Here is a 13,763-nt window from a genome sequence, read left to right as displayed (position 1 = left end):
AAGGACATGTTTTGAAAAAATCAACTAAGTTGATTCTGGTCAGCATTCCCCCCTCTTTCCCTAATCTTTTTTCTTCTTCTTCTTCTTTTTTTTCTTTCTATAAGGTAGTGCTTCTCAAGTTACAAAAATAAAATTTATACACATGAATCACCAGAGAGGATCTGGTTAAAATGCAGAGTAGATTATATAGGTCTGCGATGAGGCCTCAAATTGTATTTTTAACAAGTCCCAGGTAATGAGCAAATTACCAGTTGTAAAAATAGTCATAGGGAATGTGGGGTAAAGCATAGAGACTATAGTCAGCAATATTATAATAAGTATGTATGGTGTTAGATGGGCAGTACATTTATTAGGGGGATTGCTTCCTAAGTTATATAAGTATTTACCTGAAACTAATATAATATTGTTTCCCAACTGTAATTGAAAAAAAATGTTTAAAGAAAACAGAAGAAAAAAAGGATAATTCATACACATGAATCACCGAAGAGGATCTTGTTAAAATGCAGTTTAGATTACATGTGTCTGGGATGAGGCCTGAACTCTAATAAGTCTGGGTGATGTTGATGTTGCTTCTCTTACTAACACACTTGAGTAGCAAGATTCTAATCTAGCATGATTCCAGCACAGCTTTTGTCCAAAAAAACTGTGGTAATAATGTTAAAGCAGGTAATAAAATCCTAAATCTCTATTCTTCTGGAGGCAGTACTTCCTTAGGTAAAAGTTAAAATCTGTGAAAAGAATTTTAGTATTATTAGGCTGCCTTAGGTAAACCACCTTTATTTATTTATTTACTTATTTTTACTTATTATAGGAAGGTTTCCTATATCCAGTTGTAAATACTGAGACTTTGTTAATGATTTGTTTAATAAATGGAAAGAAGTAGGTTAGAGAGAGACCAGAAAGTGGAAGCAAAACAATTACAAGCTATGGCTTATGAAGACAGACTGGAAATAAAAGGCAGCATTAGAAGTGGGAAGTAGTTAATGAAGTATTTCCCCATATTTAGTAAGTATGTTATATATATAAACCGAGATATATTTGTAATTAGTCTTTTTTGGTACAGTGATTATTTTTACTCAAAATGCTATTCAGAGTACTTTTAAACTTAGGATGCTTTAAAGAATTTGGCATAACAATTTTTAGAAAGTTGTTTTAAATTTATTTTATTTTTATTTTATTGATTTTTTACAGAGAGTAAGAGAGAGGGATAGAGAGTTAGAAAAATCGATGAGAGAGAATCATTGATCAGCTGCCTCTTGCACACCCCCTATTGGGTATGTGCCCACAACCAAGGCATATGCCCCTGACCAGAATTGAACCTGGGACCTTTCAGTCCACAGGCCGATGCTCTATCCACTGAGCCAAACTGGTTTTGGCAGTTGTTTTAAATTTTAAGTAAGGGAGACTTTGATAATAGTGTGGTAAAGACCTGGGGAGGGAGTGAGGAAGGAGTAGAGGGGACAATGGGAGGAAAAAAGGAGACATTTGTAGTACTTTCAACAATAAAGATAAATTTAAGAAAAAGATTCAAATGGTGAACATAACAAAACCAGCTATTACTTATTGACTACTGTAATTTGTCATTATTGCTGATTTTCACAATGGGTCAACAATCATTTTCCTTTTTTATTCATGAGGAAAGTTGAGATCAGAAAAAATAGGAAACGTAACAAAATTCAGAATGTGTAATTGGTGAAGTTGGAATGCTAATATAGTAGCTTATTTAACTAGTGGACCTACTCCTTCTTTTTTACAGTATACTTCCTTAAACTTTTAATTAGTAATTAAAATATTTAGACTCCATTGCTTTTGTATATGCCATTTTAAAAATGTCTCCACTTTCCTAAAAAGAGTACATTTCTAGAATTAAAAATACAAGGCTACACTCGCACTGTTTTACTCAAGAAGCATCAGATTTGGGAGCTAGGGAATACTGTAATGCTCTAATTTTCATAGCTGTGGAAGAAAATAAAGAGAAAATTCAATCTACTGCAGCACCATCTATTCCCGTATATGGAAATGAGACTCAGAAAGTAACTTGTCAAAGTCACTTAGTACAGTATGGTAAGCTTGGTAAATAATCTAAATGTTTTGGTCCCTGGTCTCCTTTATCCTGAGGCCGGGGAAGGAAGGTAAGAGGGCAACAACACTGAGTAACCTGTACTCCGGAGACTGATTGACACTAGACAGTCCTCTATGGTAGTAATGCAGACCCAAACTTGATTTTATGCAACCTGTGAAAAAATAGTACAGCGGTTATTTTCCTAGGTATGATGCCAGATTTGGCAGAGTTGTATTCCACATTCTTCCTTCCTCCTTTCCTTCCTTTAAAAAAAAAAAATTTGTTGTTTGCTTTTGACACCTTTCTGAATGCTTCTCTTTCTCAATTCTGTGCCTGTTGGCATATGGGATTTTGGTGGTATTTAAAATCCCCAGTTTAATTTATGTTTTGTTCCTAATTTCCTTTTTTTTAAAATCCTCAACTGAGTATATGTTTTATTGATTTTTAGAGAGAGAGGAAGGGAAGGAGGAGAGAAGGGAGGAAAAAAGAGACAAAGGGAGAGGAAGAGAGAGACATTGATGTGAGAGAGAAACATCGATTGGTTCCCTCCCATACACATCCAGACCAGGCATTAGACCCAGAACCTTTTGGTTTATGGGATGATGCTCCAATGAACTGAGCTATCTGGCCAGTGCTGTTTTGTTCCTAATTTGTTCTCCCACTCTTATTCCTGTCAGATACATTGAGTGTTACAGATCTGGTTGAGAAGTAAGATGATTACTATGTGATGTCAAGCAATTAATAGTCAATTGTGCATTACCTAATTCATCATTTAAAATTCAGAATTAATTTCTAACTCAAGTAGCTGCCCAATTGGTTAGATTTTTAGAGATGTAATTTTGGGTTGTGTAGTAATCTCCTTTCTGTTTTTCACTCTTTAAGCAGTTTTAATGCAAGCCAGTAAAATGTAGACCCTATAAATATTCCCATATAAAAGCTGTACTCTCTGTCACTCTATTAATATCATGCTGTAATAATACATCATCACAAAAATATGCATTTCCAGTTTATCCTACTTCAATGAAGATAATAGGTTATTTTCATAGACTAGTTTATGCAATGTGATTTGCTTTCTGTTCCTTTGCAACTCTCTTTCCTGTTCTTTCCCCCCTATCTTTTTCTTAATCAGAGATGATTGCAAGTAGCTTAGGTGAGGTCTAAGAAATAGTAGTAAGTTAAGGTTCTTGAACTGATTCCCCCTTAGCAGTGCCCCCTAACTGAGTCACTACCAAAGTCAGAAAACAAACAGTAGGTGAGAAAGCCCAGGGACATTTCCGGACTTTGCGAAGGTAATCTGGTTCCAATAAAATCTTATGTAAATCATATTGGGTAGGTGATTTTTATCTGTTTCATAATCTTAAATATAATTTTCTTTTCTAATTCAATCTTTTCCTTAAAATAAATAACAGTGTGTGCAGTGGCAGTCAGGAATTGCTTAGAGTGTCAGCAGCATTCACAACTGAAAACAAGAGGAGATGCCACCAAAGGCCAGAAAACAGTGCACAGCCTGATCCCCATGGGGAAATCCACAGCAAAGGTGAGATACAGAATCATTAATTCAATAAAAAAGCACACTCTTATTTGCGATTAAGGTCTTAACTTTATTTGTTCATTTCAACATAAAGTTAAATAAATCTGACAGAGATCCTAAAATAGTTATTTTAGTCTGTGGATATAACATTTAAATATTTGTGTTTAAATACACAGTAAAGATTTGCTTATACTTAATCTTGTCTGCTTTTCCAAATGTTTACTTTTCTTGTGTCTACAATACCTTTCCCCTTCAACTATGTCAATTTGTATTTCATGTACTTGTTGAGTTAGCATGCAGTTTGTTTTCTCCTTCCTGGCTTCCTTCTACACTGCTACCTCTAACCTAGCATCTAAAAACAGCAACAACAACAAAACCCCACAAAAAACACACAACAAAAACAGAGAGGAAAAAAAGTATGAAAAACCAGTATTTGTAGCCTGATTTCTCTGTTTACTGGAATATTGTGTTTACTTTAAAAAATAGGTTTAAAAAAAATTTTTTTTTTTTGTCTTAGAGTCCAGTGGACATGGTAACTGGTGGTGTATCTCCAGTGAGAGATTTTGACAGACTCCTACAGGACATGGATATTAATCGGCTTAGGGCAGTTGTCTTCAGAGACATCGTAAGTAACAGTATTTCTTTCACGTACTCTTTTAACTGATATGTATTTTCTCCAATGCCCAAAGTATTGAGAATGAAAACTCTCTGTGATATAAAATAGCCAAGTGGAAAGTAGAAGTCAGTTTTTTTTACAATAATCCTAGAATCATAGAATATTGGCAAATATTATTTATATAAATGGAACTAATATATCAGAACAATGACACTAAAAAGAATAGCATATTACTGTATAGTAAGCACTGTAAGTCTTCACATGCACTCATTAAGTCTAACAACTTTTTGAGTTGGGTACTGTTATAAGTTCCATTTTATAAATGAGGAATCTGAGGCGCACAGAGCTTGAGTAACTTGTTCAAACTAATGGAGTTATTTAGTAAATGATAGGATTCAGACTCAGCAGTCTGAACTTCAGAATCTATGCTCTGAAAATAGTGAAATGCCTAAATTTTGAATGTCCTATTATTTTCTGAATATTGGATATTTTTCCCTCAAAGGAATATAAATATGACATACTGGTAAACAATGAAATGTTGTGTGTGGTGTTTTTGATTTGTTAAAGATGAAAAAGTTTTGTTTTAACTGACTTTGATATAGTATATGGCCAAGCTGCATATAGAAATTGTACAGTCATATAATATAAGAAAGTATAAATATGAAAATAAAAATCATTTGTAAGCCTACTCACAGGGATTTGGAGTCTTGTTATTAGTTAATATTTATTGAACAATTACTGTGTGTTAATACTAGATGCTCTCTATTACATGCTTTTTATAAACTTTATAACTTCAATTCTTCATCTTCTCCCCATTTGTTTTTTAGTCCTTTCCTGAGTTTTTCATTAAATTTTATACACATATACAATTTGTTAATGGTATAGCGAATAATTATTGAGCATTTACTGTATATTAAGCATAGAACTAAATGCTCTTTGTATTTTCTCATTTAATAAACACAATAATCCTATGAGAAAGATAGCAGTATTAGGTTAAATAACTGCCAAAGATCACACAAGTAGTAAAGGTGTAAATGGGTTAAGGACTAGGGAATCTAACGCACTTACACTAATTCTTAAAATTTTGATATTAATTATATGATTATGCTGCCTCCCTAAATCTAAATTAAATTTTTTTCTCTCTATTTTTACTTTTTGATGGCTGCTGTTATTCCTTTAATCAAGAAACCAAGTTTTATTTTTTTCAGAATCCATTGACTGGCTCATTTTGGGACCAAATATTGCTGCTTTCTTTCTTGAGCATGTGTCCATTATATTGCCCCATAATCTTATATGTCCTAAACTAATCTTTAAAAATCTAGAGTAGATGATATTAGCTCTGTTGCTATAAAAATTCTCCAGTGTCTTTTCTTAGCACTTAAAATAAAAATTCCTCACCCTGGCTCTATATGATCGGGCTTTTTGGAATTTTTTAACAAGTTATTATATTATTATGTTTGGACAGAGAATTAGACTATTTCCTATGTCTATACTGTAATAAAGTTATAAATGATTTTAATTTTATTAATTATAAAAGTTATATAATCACCTGATAGGAGTTTTAGAAAAGAGAAAAGTTTCTATTTCCCAAACCTTCTCTCAGAGCCTCTTCTAGCCAAAGTGTACTTTGATGGAAAAGGAAATGATTTAAGATTGGGGATGTAAAGAAATTATTGTCCTGAGGTTAAGAACTAACGTATTTAGTCACTCTAATCTGAGTGTACTTTTGCTTTTTCACTTACTGTATGGCCTTAAGGTAAATTACTTAACTTCTCTAGTCCTTATCTTGTTCTAAGGGGTAAAGGAATGTATATGAATTATAGCACAGTGGCTGGCTCACAGTGAGTAGTCAATAAATAATAACTACAGTTTATTGATGGGTTTAGTTAGTAAATAATAAACATATTAATGTGCTAAGTAAAGATGCAGATAGACTTAAATAAATTAGAAGAGATTAAGAAGTTAAGATTTAGTAAGATGTTTGTCTGCCTTTTAAATGTTGGTATCATTAACACTCATTATTATAATAGACCAGAGGCCTGGTGCACAAAATTTGTACAAGGGGGGAGGGGGGAGAGGTGTGTCCCTCAGCCTGGCCTGCACCCTCTCCAATCTGGGACCTCTCGAGGAATGTCTGACTGCTGGTTATCCTCACAATCCGGGACTACTGGCTCCTAACCGCTTGCCTACCTCCTAGCCTGATTGTCCCCTAACTGCTCCCCTGCTGGCCTGATTGACGCTTAACTACTCCTCTGCTGGCCTGATCGCCCACCATTGCCCTGCCCTGCAGTGACCTGCCTCCTCCAGTGAGACCTGCCTCCTCCACTCGAGGCAGCAGAAACGCCAGGCCTGGCCTCCTCCATCAAATAGTGATGTTCTGAGGAGGCCATTGAAGATGGGGAATTTGGCCATATGAAGAGGCTATTGATGTAGAGATATGTAGGTGAACTCTAGAGTTTAAGATGAAGCCTAGACCTCTTTTTGAAGAGGTCAATCCAATTTTTCCTTTTCTTTTTTTTCCCCCCCGCCCCCGTTGTGCCCAGGCTCTGACTTGGGCTCCGGCCGGCGTGCTCACTGGCGCCCACGTGCTGCCAGTCCCAGGCGGGGTCGGGCGCCCCAATTTTTCCTTTTCTTTTCTGCAGACACTATGTTTTCAATTCTGATAACTTGGTTTTCTGTACTAAAGTAGTCTTAAGAATTCCTTTTTATATATCTGATACTCTTACTTTTTTTCTTTTTAATGTTTTGTCTTTTAGGAAAACTTATTTTCTATTTTATGTATTTTCATTCTTATGATTAGAAATAAAAAGTTATTCATGCATAATGATAATTACTATTTGATTAATTGTAGAAAGGATATTGAGACATATGTCTTCAGATTCAGTAACTTAATTTAAAAATAAAAGAGCCAACTTTTCTCTTTTCATGTTTCATAAGCATACAACCTCTCATTTATGGACATTTTCCCAAAAGACTGATTTTTGCTAAGTTAGATTATTTTCTGCTTATGTCAAAAGATTTATTTACATGTTTATATTTAAATATTATCATGTAAAATAAAATGAAGACACATTATATAATAGTGGCATGATCACCTACTTTTATTTTTCCCCAGGAGGATAGCAAACAAGCTCAATTTTTAGCCTTGGCTGTTGTATACTTTATCTCTGTTCTTATGGTCTCAAAATACCGAGACATTTTGGAACCTCAGAATGAAAAGCATAGCCAGTCATTTAAGGGAACTGTTAGTGAAACTGGGACTTTATCACTTCCTGGTAAGTTTCCATATTTTATTTCCTGGTATCCAAAGTTCAAATAAAATGTTACCTACTTACTTATAGTAGTTAAAATATTGATTCTAGAATTTAAATCCATTTATGTAGAAAGTAAAAGCATGTACTTTTTTTGTTTGTTAATCCTCCCTGAGGATATTTTTTCCATTGATTTTTAGAGAAGAAGGGAGGTCGATAAAGAGATGGAGGCAGGGATGGAAGGAGAGAGAGAGGAGAGACATATCTATTGGTTGCTTCCTGCATGTGCCTTGACTGGAGCCAGGGATCAAATCTGCAACCAAGTATGTGCTCTTGACTGGGAATTGAACCCCCTCTGGTGAGTAGGCTGGTGCTCTAATCTCTTAGCCACACCAGCCAGGGGTTATTTTTATTAATCACTAAACATTTTACTTTATTTTGAGTACTATGAAGTTAGTTGTAATTAAGAGATTATTTCTGTTCTTTAAATGAGTCATTTGATTAAAAGTTGAAAAGATGTTATCCTTTGCAAATAAAGTATTAGACATTTTTGTTCATATAAGCATTTGTTGTGAAGAATAAATAACTCATTCTCTTATCAGAGACAGATTTGATAACTGTAATAATTGGAGTTATAGAAGTAGCTGCCAGCTGTGTTTAGAGAAGCAATTATTGCAATAATAGGAATAGCTGCCCCCAATGAAGGCTCTTTATTTACTCAATAAGTATTCATTTGGTACCTACTAAGTACTTGGGTATGTTCATGAACAAAAGAGGAAAAAAAGTCTTCCCTTATGGAGCTTATCTTCTAGTGAGAGGAGATAGAAAATAAGTACATGTAGTAAATACATTCTGTAGTATTTTAGAAGATGATATGTATAAGAAAAGAAAATAGGACTAATGAAAAAATATAAGGAATATATCCAGGAGAAATGGGCTGTGGATATTTACTCGAAGGAAGAGGGGAAATTATTGGAGGGTTTTGAGTATAGGAGTTAAAATTGACTTAATATTTTTAGAAGTCACGTCAGGATTTGGTGTTGAGAGTATACCTCGGAGGGCAAAGAAAACCCAGTGTGTTAGTTATTTACTGCTCTGTGATACATTGAAGCTTAGTGGCAAAACCACAATTTTTTTTTTTTGCTTTGTTCTATTTATTTATGCATTTATTGGTTAATTCTTTTTAAAAATATATATTTCTTTTATTGATTTCAGAGAGGAAGGGAGAGGGAGAGAGATAGAAACATCAATGATGAGAGAGAATTATTTATTGGCTGCCTCCTGCACACTTCCCACTGGGGATCTAGCCCACAACTTGGGCATGTGCTCTTCTTGGCCAGAATTGAACCTGGGACCCTTCAGTCCGCAGGCCAACACTCTATCCACTGAGCCAATCGGTTAATTGGTTAATTCTTGTATGTGCCCTGGTTAATTCTTGTATGTGCCCTGACTGGGGGTCAAACACGTGACCCTGGCATATCAGGACGATGCTGTAACCAACTGAGCTACCTAGTCAGGGCTGAACCACAACTCTTTAGTCTTGTGTCATGATTCTGTGAATTGGGTTTGGACAGGATACAATGGGAACACAGCTGATATTTGATGGGGTTGGAAAGTCTGAGATAGCTTTTTCTACTCATTAATCTAGTGCCTGAGTGAGGACGGCTGCAAGAGCTGAGACTGATGAACTGAAATGGCTCACCTGGGGATATGTCTAGGGCCTTGATACTTGTTCTCAGCCACATTTCTCGATTTCCCTCCATTAATTGGAGGGCCTCTATCTCTTCTGATGATTACTCCATCTGTTTTCTCCAGCAAGATAGCTAGATTGCTCACTGAGATATCCAGGAACTCTTAGAATGTACCCTATGCCCAACCTTATTAGAACTTGTCTATTGCTACATCTGCCTCAATCTGTTGGTTAAATAAGTCTGGCCCAGCCCAGATTCAAGGACTTCTCAAAGGGCGGCATGAGCCAAGAGGACCATTAATATAACTGTAACATAACCAGTTATGAGCATGTTGCAGTTTTCCAGGCAAGAGGTGGTTTAGGGACAAGCTAGGGTGGTGGCTATAGAGCTAGTGAGTAGTAGTCGTATTTTGATGGTAGAGAAAACGATGTTAAAATATTAGGTGTGGCTATGGGAAAGATGTAAGGTAGTCAAGAATTATTATAAGGTACAGATGGATAGATTAGAGGTGAAACATGTTGAGGGGAAGACAAATTCAGTTTTCCCCTTGGTGGCTTTTAGACATAGAAGATATAGAGTAGGCAGTTATGTGTAACTAGAGGCCTGGTGCACGAAATTCATGCACAGGAGGGGGGTGTCACTCAACCCAGTCTGTACCCTCTCCAATCTGGGATCCCTTGGGGGATGTCCCAAAAGGATCAGGGCTACACTGTTCGCCCCCAACTGCCCTCCCCTTGCTGGCCAGATTGCCCACAACTGCCCTCCCCTGCCGGCCATCTTGTAGTGGCCATCTTGTGACGACATTGTGCGATACCATCTAGGCTGTTATTATATAGGATAGTCTGAGGTGTTTTTTTTTTTTTAATATTTAAAACTTTGAGGGTGAATGAAACCATTAAGGAAATAACTGTTGAGAGAGAAGAGGACTAAGGAATGAGTACTAAGTCCCTCCAACTTAAGAAATCAGATAGAAGAAGTGAAAGAAATTAAATAACACCAAGGAGGTGTTATTTAAGCCAAGTGACAGAGTATTGTCAAATTGGAGGGAATAATCAGTTGCTGCTACTTTGCCAAGTGCTATTAGGACTGAGAACTGACCAGTTAGCAGGATGGAGGTTTTTTGGCAACCATTAGCAAGATGCATCATTTTGTTGGATTGGAGTGAGCACCTGATTGGAAGAAACAAAAGTCAGAGGGAAAGGCTGATGCTCCTTATTGAACTAGATTTTGAGGATCATGGAATTGTTCATGCATAGAGGAGGAGTAACAAGTTTTCTATCCCATGTTTGAGATAGAGGTGAGGTCTTGGGGTTTCTCTTCAAAGAAATGGCAATGTATAAGGGCATGGAAGCTCTAAGCTTTGTCCCAGGTTCAGCAGATTGCAGGTAATGTGGTGTTGTAAAGTATAATATGTGAAGGCATGAGTAGCAGGAGATAAAGTTGGAAATGAATAGTCATCTGATGAATATTTATTGACAACCTACTGCCTTCCAGGCATTATGTAGCCCCAGGCATTATTAGAGGTGCTGGAGAGAAAATGTTAGAGAAGGCAAATTCCCTGCCCTGATGAAGTTTACTTTGTAGTGGACTTATAGTATCAAAGAGCCTTGTTCCTTATCCTATGGAGTTTGGACTTTCCTTGTAAGCCAATGGCTTTCAACCTTGCATTGTTCTCCATTGTATGTCATGATCAGTTTGGAGGGTTTTCTCAGGTATTTTTTATTGTTTTTATTATTTTTTATATCATCTAATTTTATTATTGGTACAGTAACTCAGAACATTTTATAAATTATATAATTTATTTTTGCCATTTAGAACATGCCATACATTTCTTAATTTAAAATAATAGATGGCTACAGGATAAAATATACCTTTTTGAAATTGATTCTAAAATCTTTTTTATTTGTACTTTTCTTCTGTTTCTGGGTAAGATCTAGAAAACACACCAGCAGCATCCAGCCCATTAACTCCAGTGTCAGTGGAAGAATCCAAAAGCCTATCATCTGCTCGAAGGAGGGATTCAGGCATTGGGGAGGAAACAGCCGCTGGCTTGGGCAGCACTGTGGATGCAGCTTCTCCTGGAGCCCCTCCAAGTGTCAGCGCAGGCCCGGACGCAATCAGTGAGGTGCTGTGCACTCTTTCGTTAGAAGTCAATAAATCTCAGGAACACAAAAATGATGCAGGAAATGAGATGGACAACAAGGCTGCACCATCACTTCCAGTTTCAAAAAACGTCAATGTGAAGGACATTCTCCGCAGCTTGGTTAACATACCAGCAGATGGAGTCCCAGTGGATCCTGCCCTTCTGCCACCACCCGGCCTCGGTGCTCTTGGTGATCTGTCTGTTGAACCACCTGTGCAGTTCAGATCTTTTGACAGGTACTGTAACTAATTGCTGGTTTTTGTATATTTATGTTTATAAATTGCTAAGATTTAAAGGTTAATAGGAATTTATGCAGATTTTTAGCTACACCATTAAAAACAGTTGTTTTGAACTAGTTTTTAAAATTACAAGTATATTTTTGTTGTGTGGTTTGTATACCATTTCAAATTTTTATCAAAACTATCAGTGATTTAAAAATAATTTTAATATGACATTGTTAAGTTATATGCTAAATAATTTTTTTTAACCCAGGGTTATTTTTTCCATTGATTTTCTTTTTTTTATTACATATTTTTATTGATTTCAGAGAAGAAGGGAGAGGGAGAGATAGAAACATCAATGATGAGAGAGAATCATTGATAGCCTGCCTCCTGCATGCCCTGCCCTCAGAACAGAGCTTGCAACCCAGGCCCTGATCAGGAATTGAACTGTGACCTCCTGGTTCATAGGTCCACGGTGCTCAACTGCTGAGCCGCTCTGGCTGGGCTCCATTGATTTTTAGAGAGAGTGGAAGGGGAAGGAGGGAGGAGGAGGAGAGAAAAAGAGAAAAACATGTATGTGAGAGAGACATATTGATGGGTTGCCATCTGCACGAGCCCAACGGGGCCTGAGTATTGAACCTGCAACCCAGGTACCTGACTGTAACTGGGAATCAACCCCTTGACTCTTTGGTGGATAGATACTATTTTTATATGTGAAAAAACTGAGGCAAAGGGAAATTAAGTCTCCTAAGTGCTTATGCTAATAAAAGGTGGAGCTAAGATTTGAATCATTTGGCTGGGCAGTGCAAAACGTACTTGCTGATCTATGAGGCATTGGTGATGGTTTCATTTTCTACATACAGTAAAAAGTAGGAATCCATTTAAAGAGAAGAAAGCAGAACACAATGTATTTATGTAAAATTATATTAAAGATATGTTGTTAATGAAAAAAGCATTGTACAAAATTTGAAATTTATGATCTTTTATGCAAATACATAAATACGATTACATATGCCTCAAAAAGAACACATCAAACTGTTAAAAACAATGGCTATATTTTGATGGTTGGAAAAGCTGTAAATGATCAGGTTTTTAAGTATTCTCAATTTTATAATTTGTTTAAGCTCAGAAATGATTAAGAGTAGATTTTAAAATTTGATAAATCTAGAAATTAAGCTATGCTTTAGTGACTCCTTCATTGAGTAGGTTATGGACATATTTAGGGAACCATACTTCGGTAATACATATTAAGGGGTTTGTTGAAACAAAGAGGGATTTTGGTGATAGCATTTTTCAGGATGTTATTTGGAACTTACATGTCTGGTATGCATTTAACATATTGTCTGATGGCAAGCCAACTGCTCTGCGTTTCCCCTTCTTTTTCTTAGCAAGAGACACCTCTTGAAAACTCTTTTCATGCAGCTATCGACCAGTGGAATATCTTTGGGAATTTCAAAGCATCCCTCTGATCATGTGTTTATCTCTGGAATGCTGTGTCAGAAATCACAACTCTCCTCATATCTTAAGAATTATCAACTCTCAAGCAATAGCTGGAAAATTTAGAGTAACAGCTCCATGAGTGGAACCTTGCTGAAAGGCTGCCAGGCTGTGGGCCTTTTTGGATGGCAAGGTGTTTGTGTTCATTCCAATGCCAAAATTCTTGCTCTTATCTAATTTGAAGATCCTCTCTGGTGATTAGTGGATACCAGGGATTTATCTTGATAAAGTTCAAGGGCTTGTCTGGCTTTTCAACTAGATCCTTAGGGACTAAAGTGCTTGGTTTAAAATGCTCTTTTCTCCTTTACTGAACTATTTGCATGTTAAATAAAATAGCATTTATGAGAAAGTTTATGATATTTGAAACTGATGTGAATCTGAAATGGAACTTCTGAACCTTAGTGATTTGGAAAAGACTGGTGCTTCTTGTCTGTTGTTAATAAGTATAAAGAAACTTGCAAAAAAGTCTCCCTAGTAGATGTAAAAAAAAAAAAAAAATTGACAGTGTTTGGGATTTCTTTTTGTGTGGAACCTTAGGAAAATTACTTCTTTTTCATCTTTAAGATGGGGATAAAATGTGGCACTTAACTCAGAGTAGTTGAATATATATATATAAAATTTATATATTTCCTTAGCATAGTCAAGTATTACTCATTAAAGTTAGTGAGTTTGTAAAGAAGAAAGCTATAGTATGTAAAATTTTATAGTTTAATAGTTGGCTTTTAATTGATAGTTCAGAACAACTTGCATA

At 36.0% G+C, this 13,763-nt stretch overlaps 1 protein-coding gene across 5 annotated transcripts in view; it reads left to right on the top strand.

Moving 5' to 3' along the window:
• The window catches only part of LRBA (LPS responsive beige-like anchor protein), a 514,593-nt gene that overhangs the window by 107,606 nt on the left and 393,224 nt on the right, over positions 1 to 13,763 (top strand). For all 5 annotated transcript variants that reach the window (XM_084884876.1, XM_084884872.1, XM_084884875.1 and 2 more), the window contains exons 27-30: positions 3,472 to 3,599; positions 4,111 to 4,218; positions 7,325 to 7,484; positions 11,083 to 11,530. In XM_084884876.1, the coding sequence (XP_084741002.1) occupies positions 3,472 to 3,599; positions 4,111 to 4,218; positions 7,325 to 7,484; positions 11,083 to 11,530 (844 nt within the window). The remainder of the gene's footprint in view (positions 1 to 3,471; positions 3,600 to 4,110; positions 4,219 to 7,324; positions 7,485 to 11,082; positions 11,531 to 13,763) is intronic.

This window comes from Pipistrellus hanaki (genome assembly GCF_964339955.1).
Source record: "Pipistrellus hanaki genome assembly, chromosome: 5".
Classification (NCBI taxonomy): domain Eukaryota; kingdom Metazoa; phylum Chordata; class Mammalia; order Chiroptera; family Vespertilionidae; genus Pipistrellus; species Pipistrellus hanaki.
This window is presented reverse-complemented; position numbering and strand designations above follow the sequence as displayed.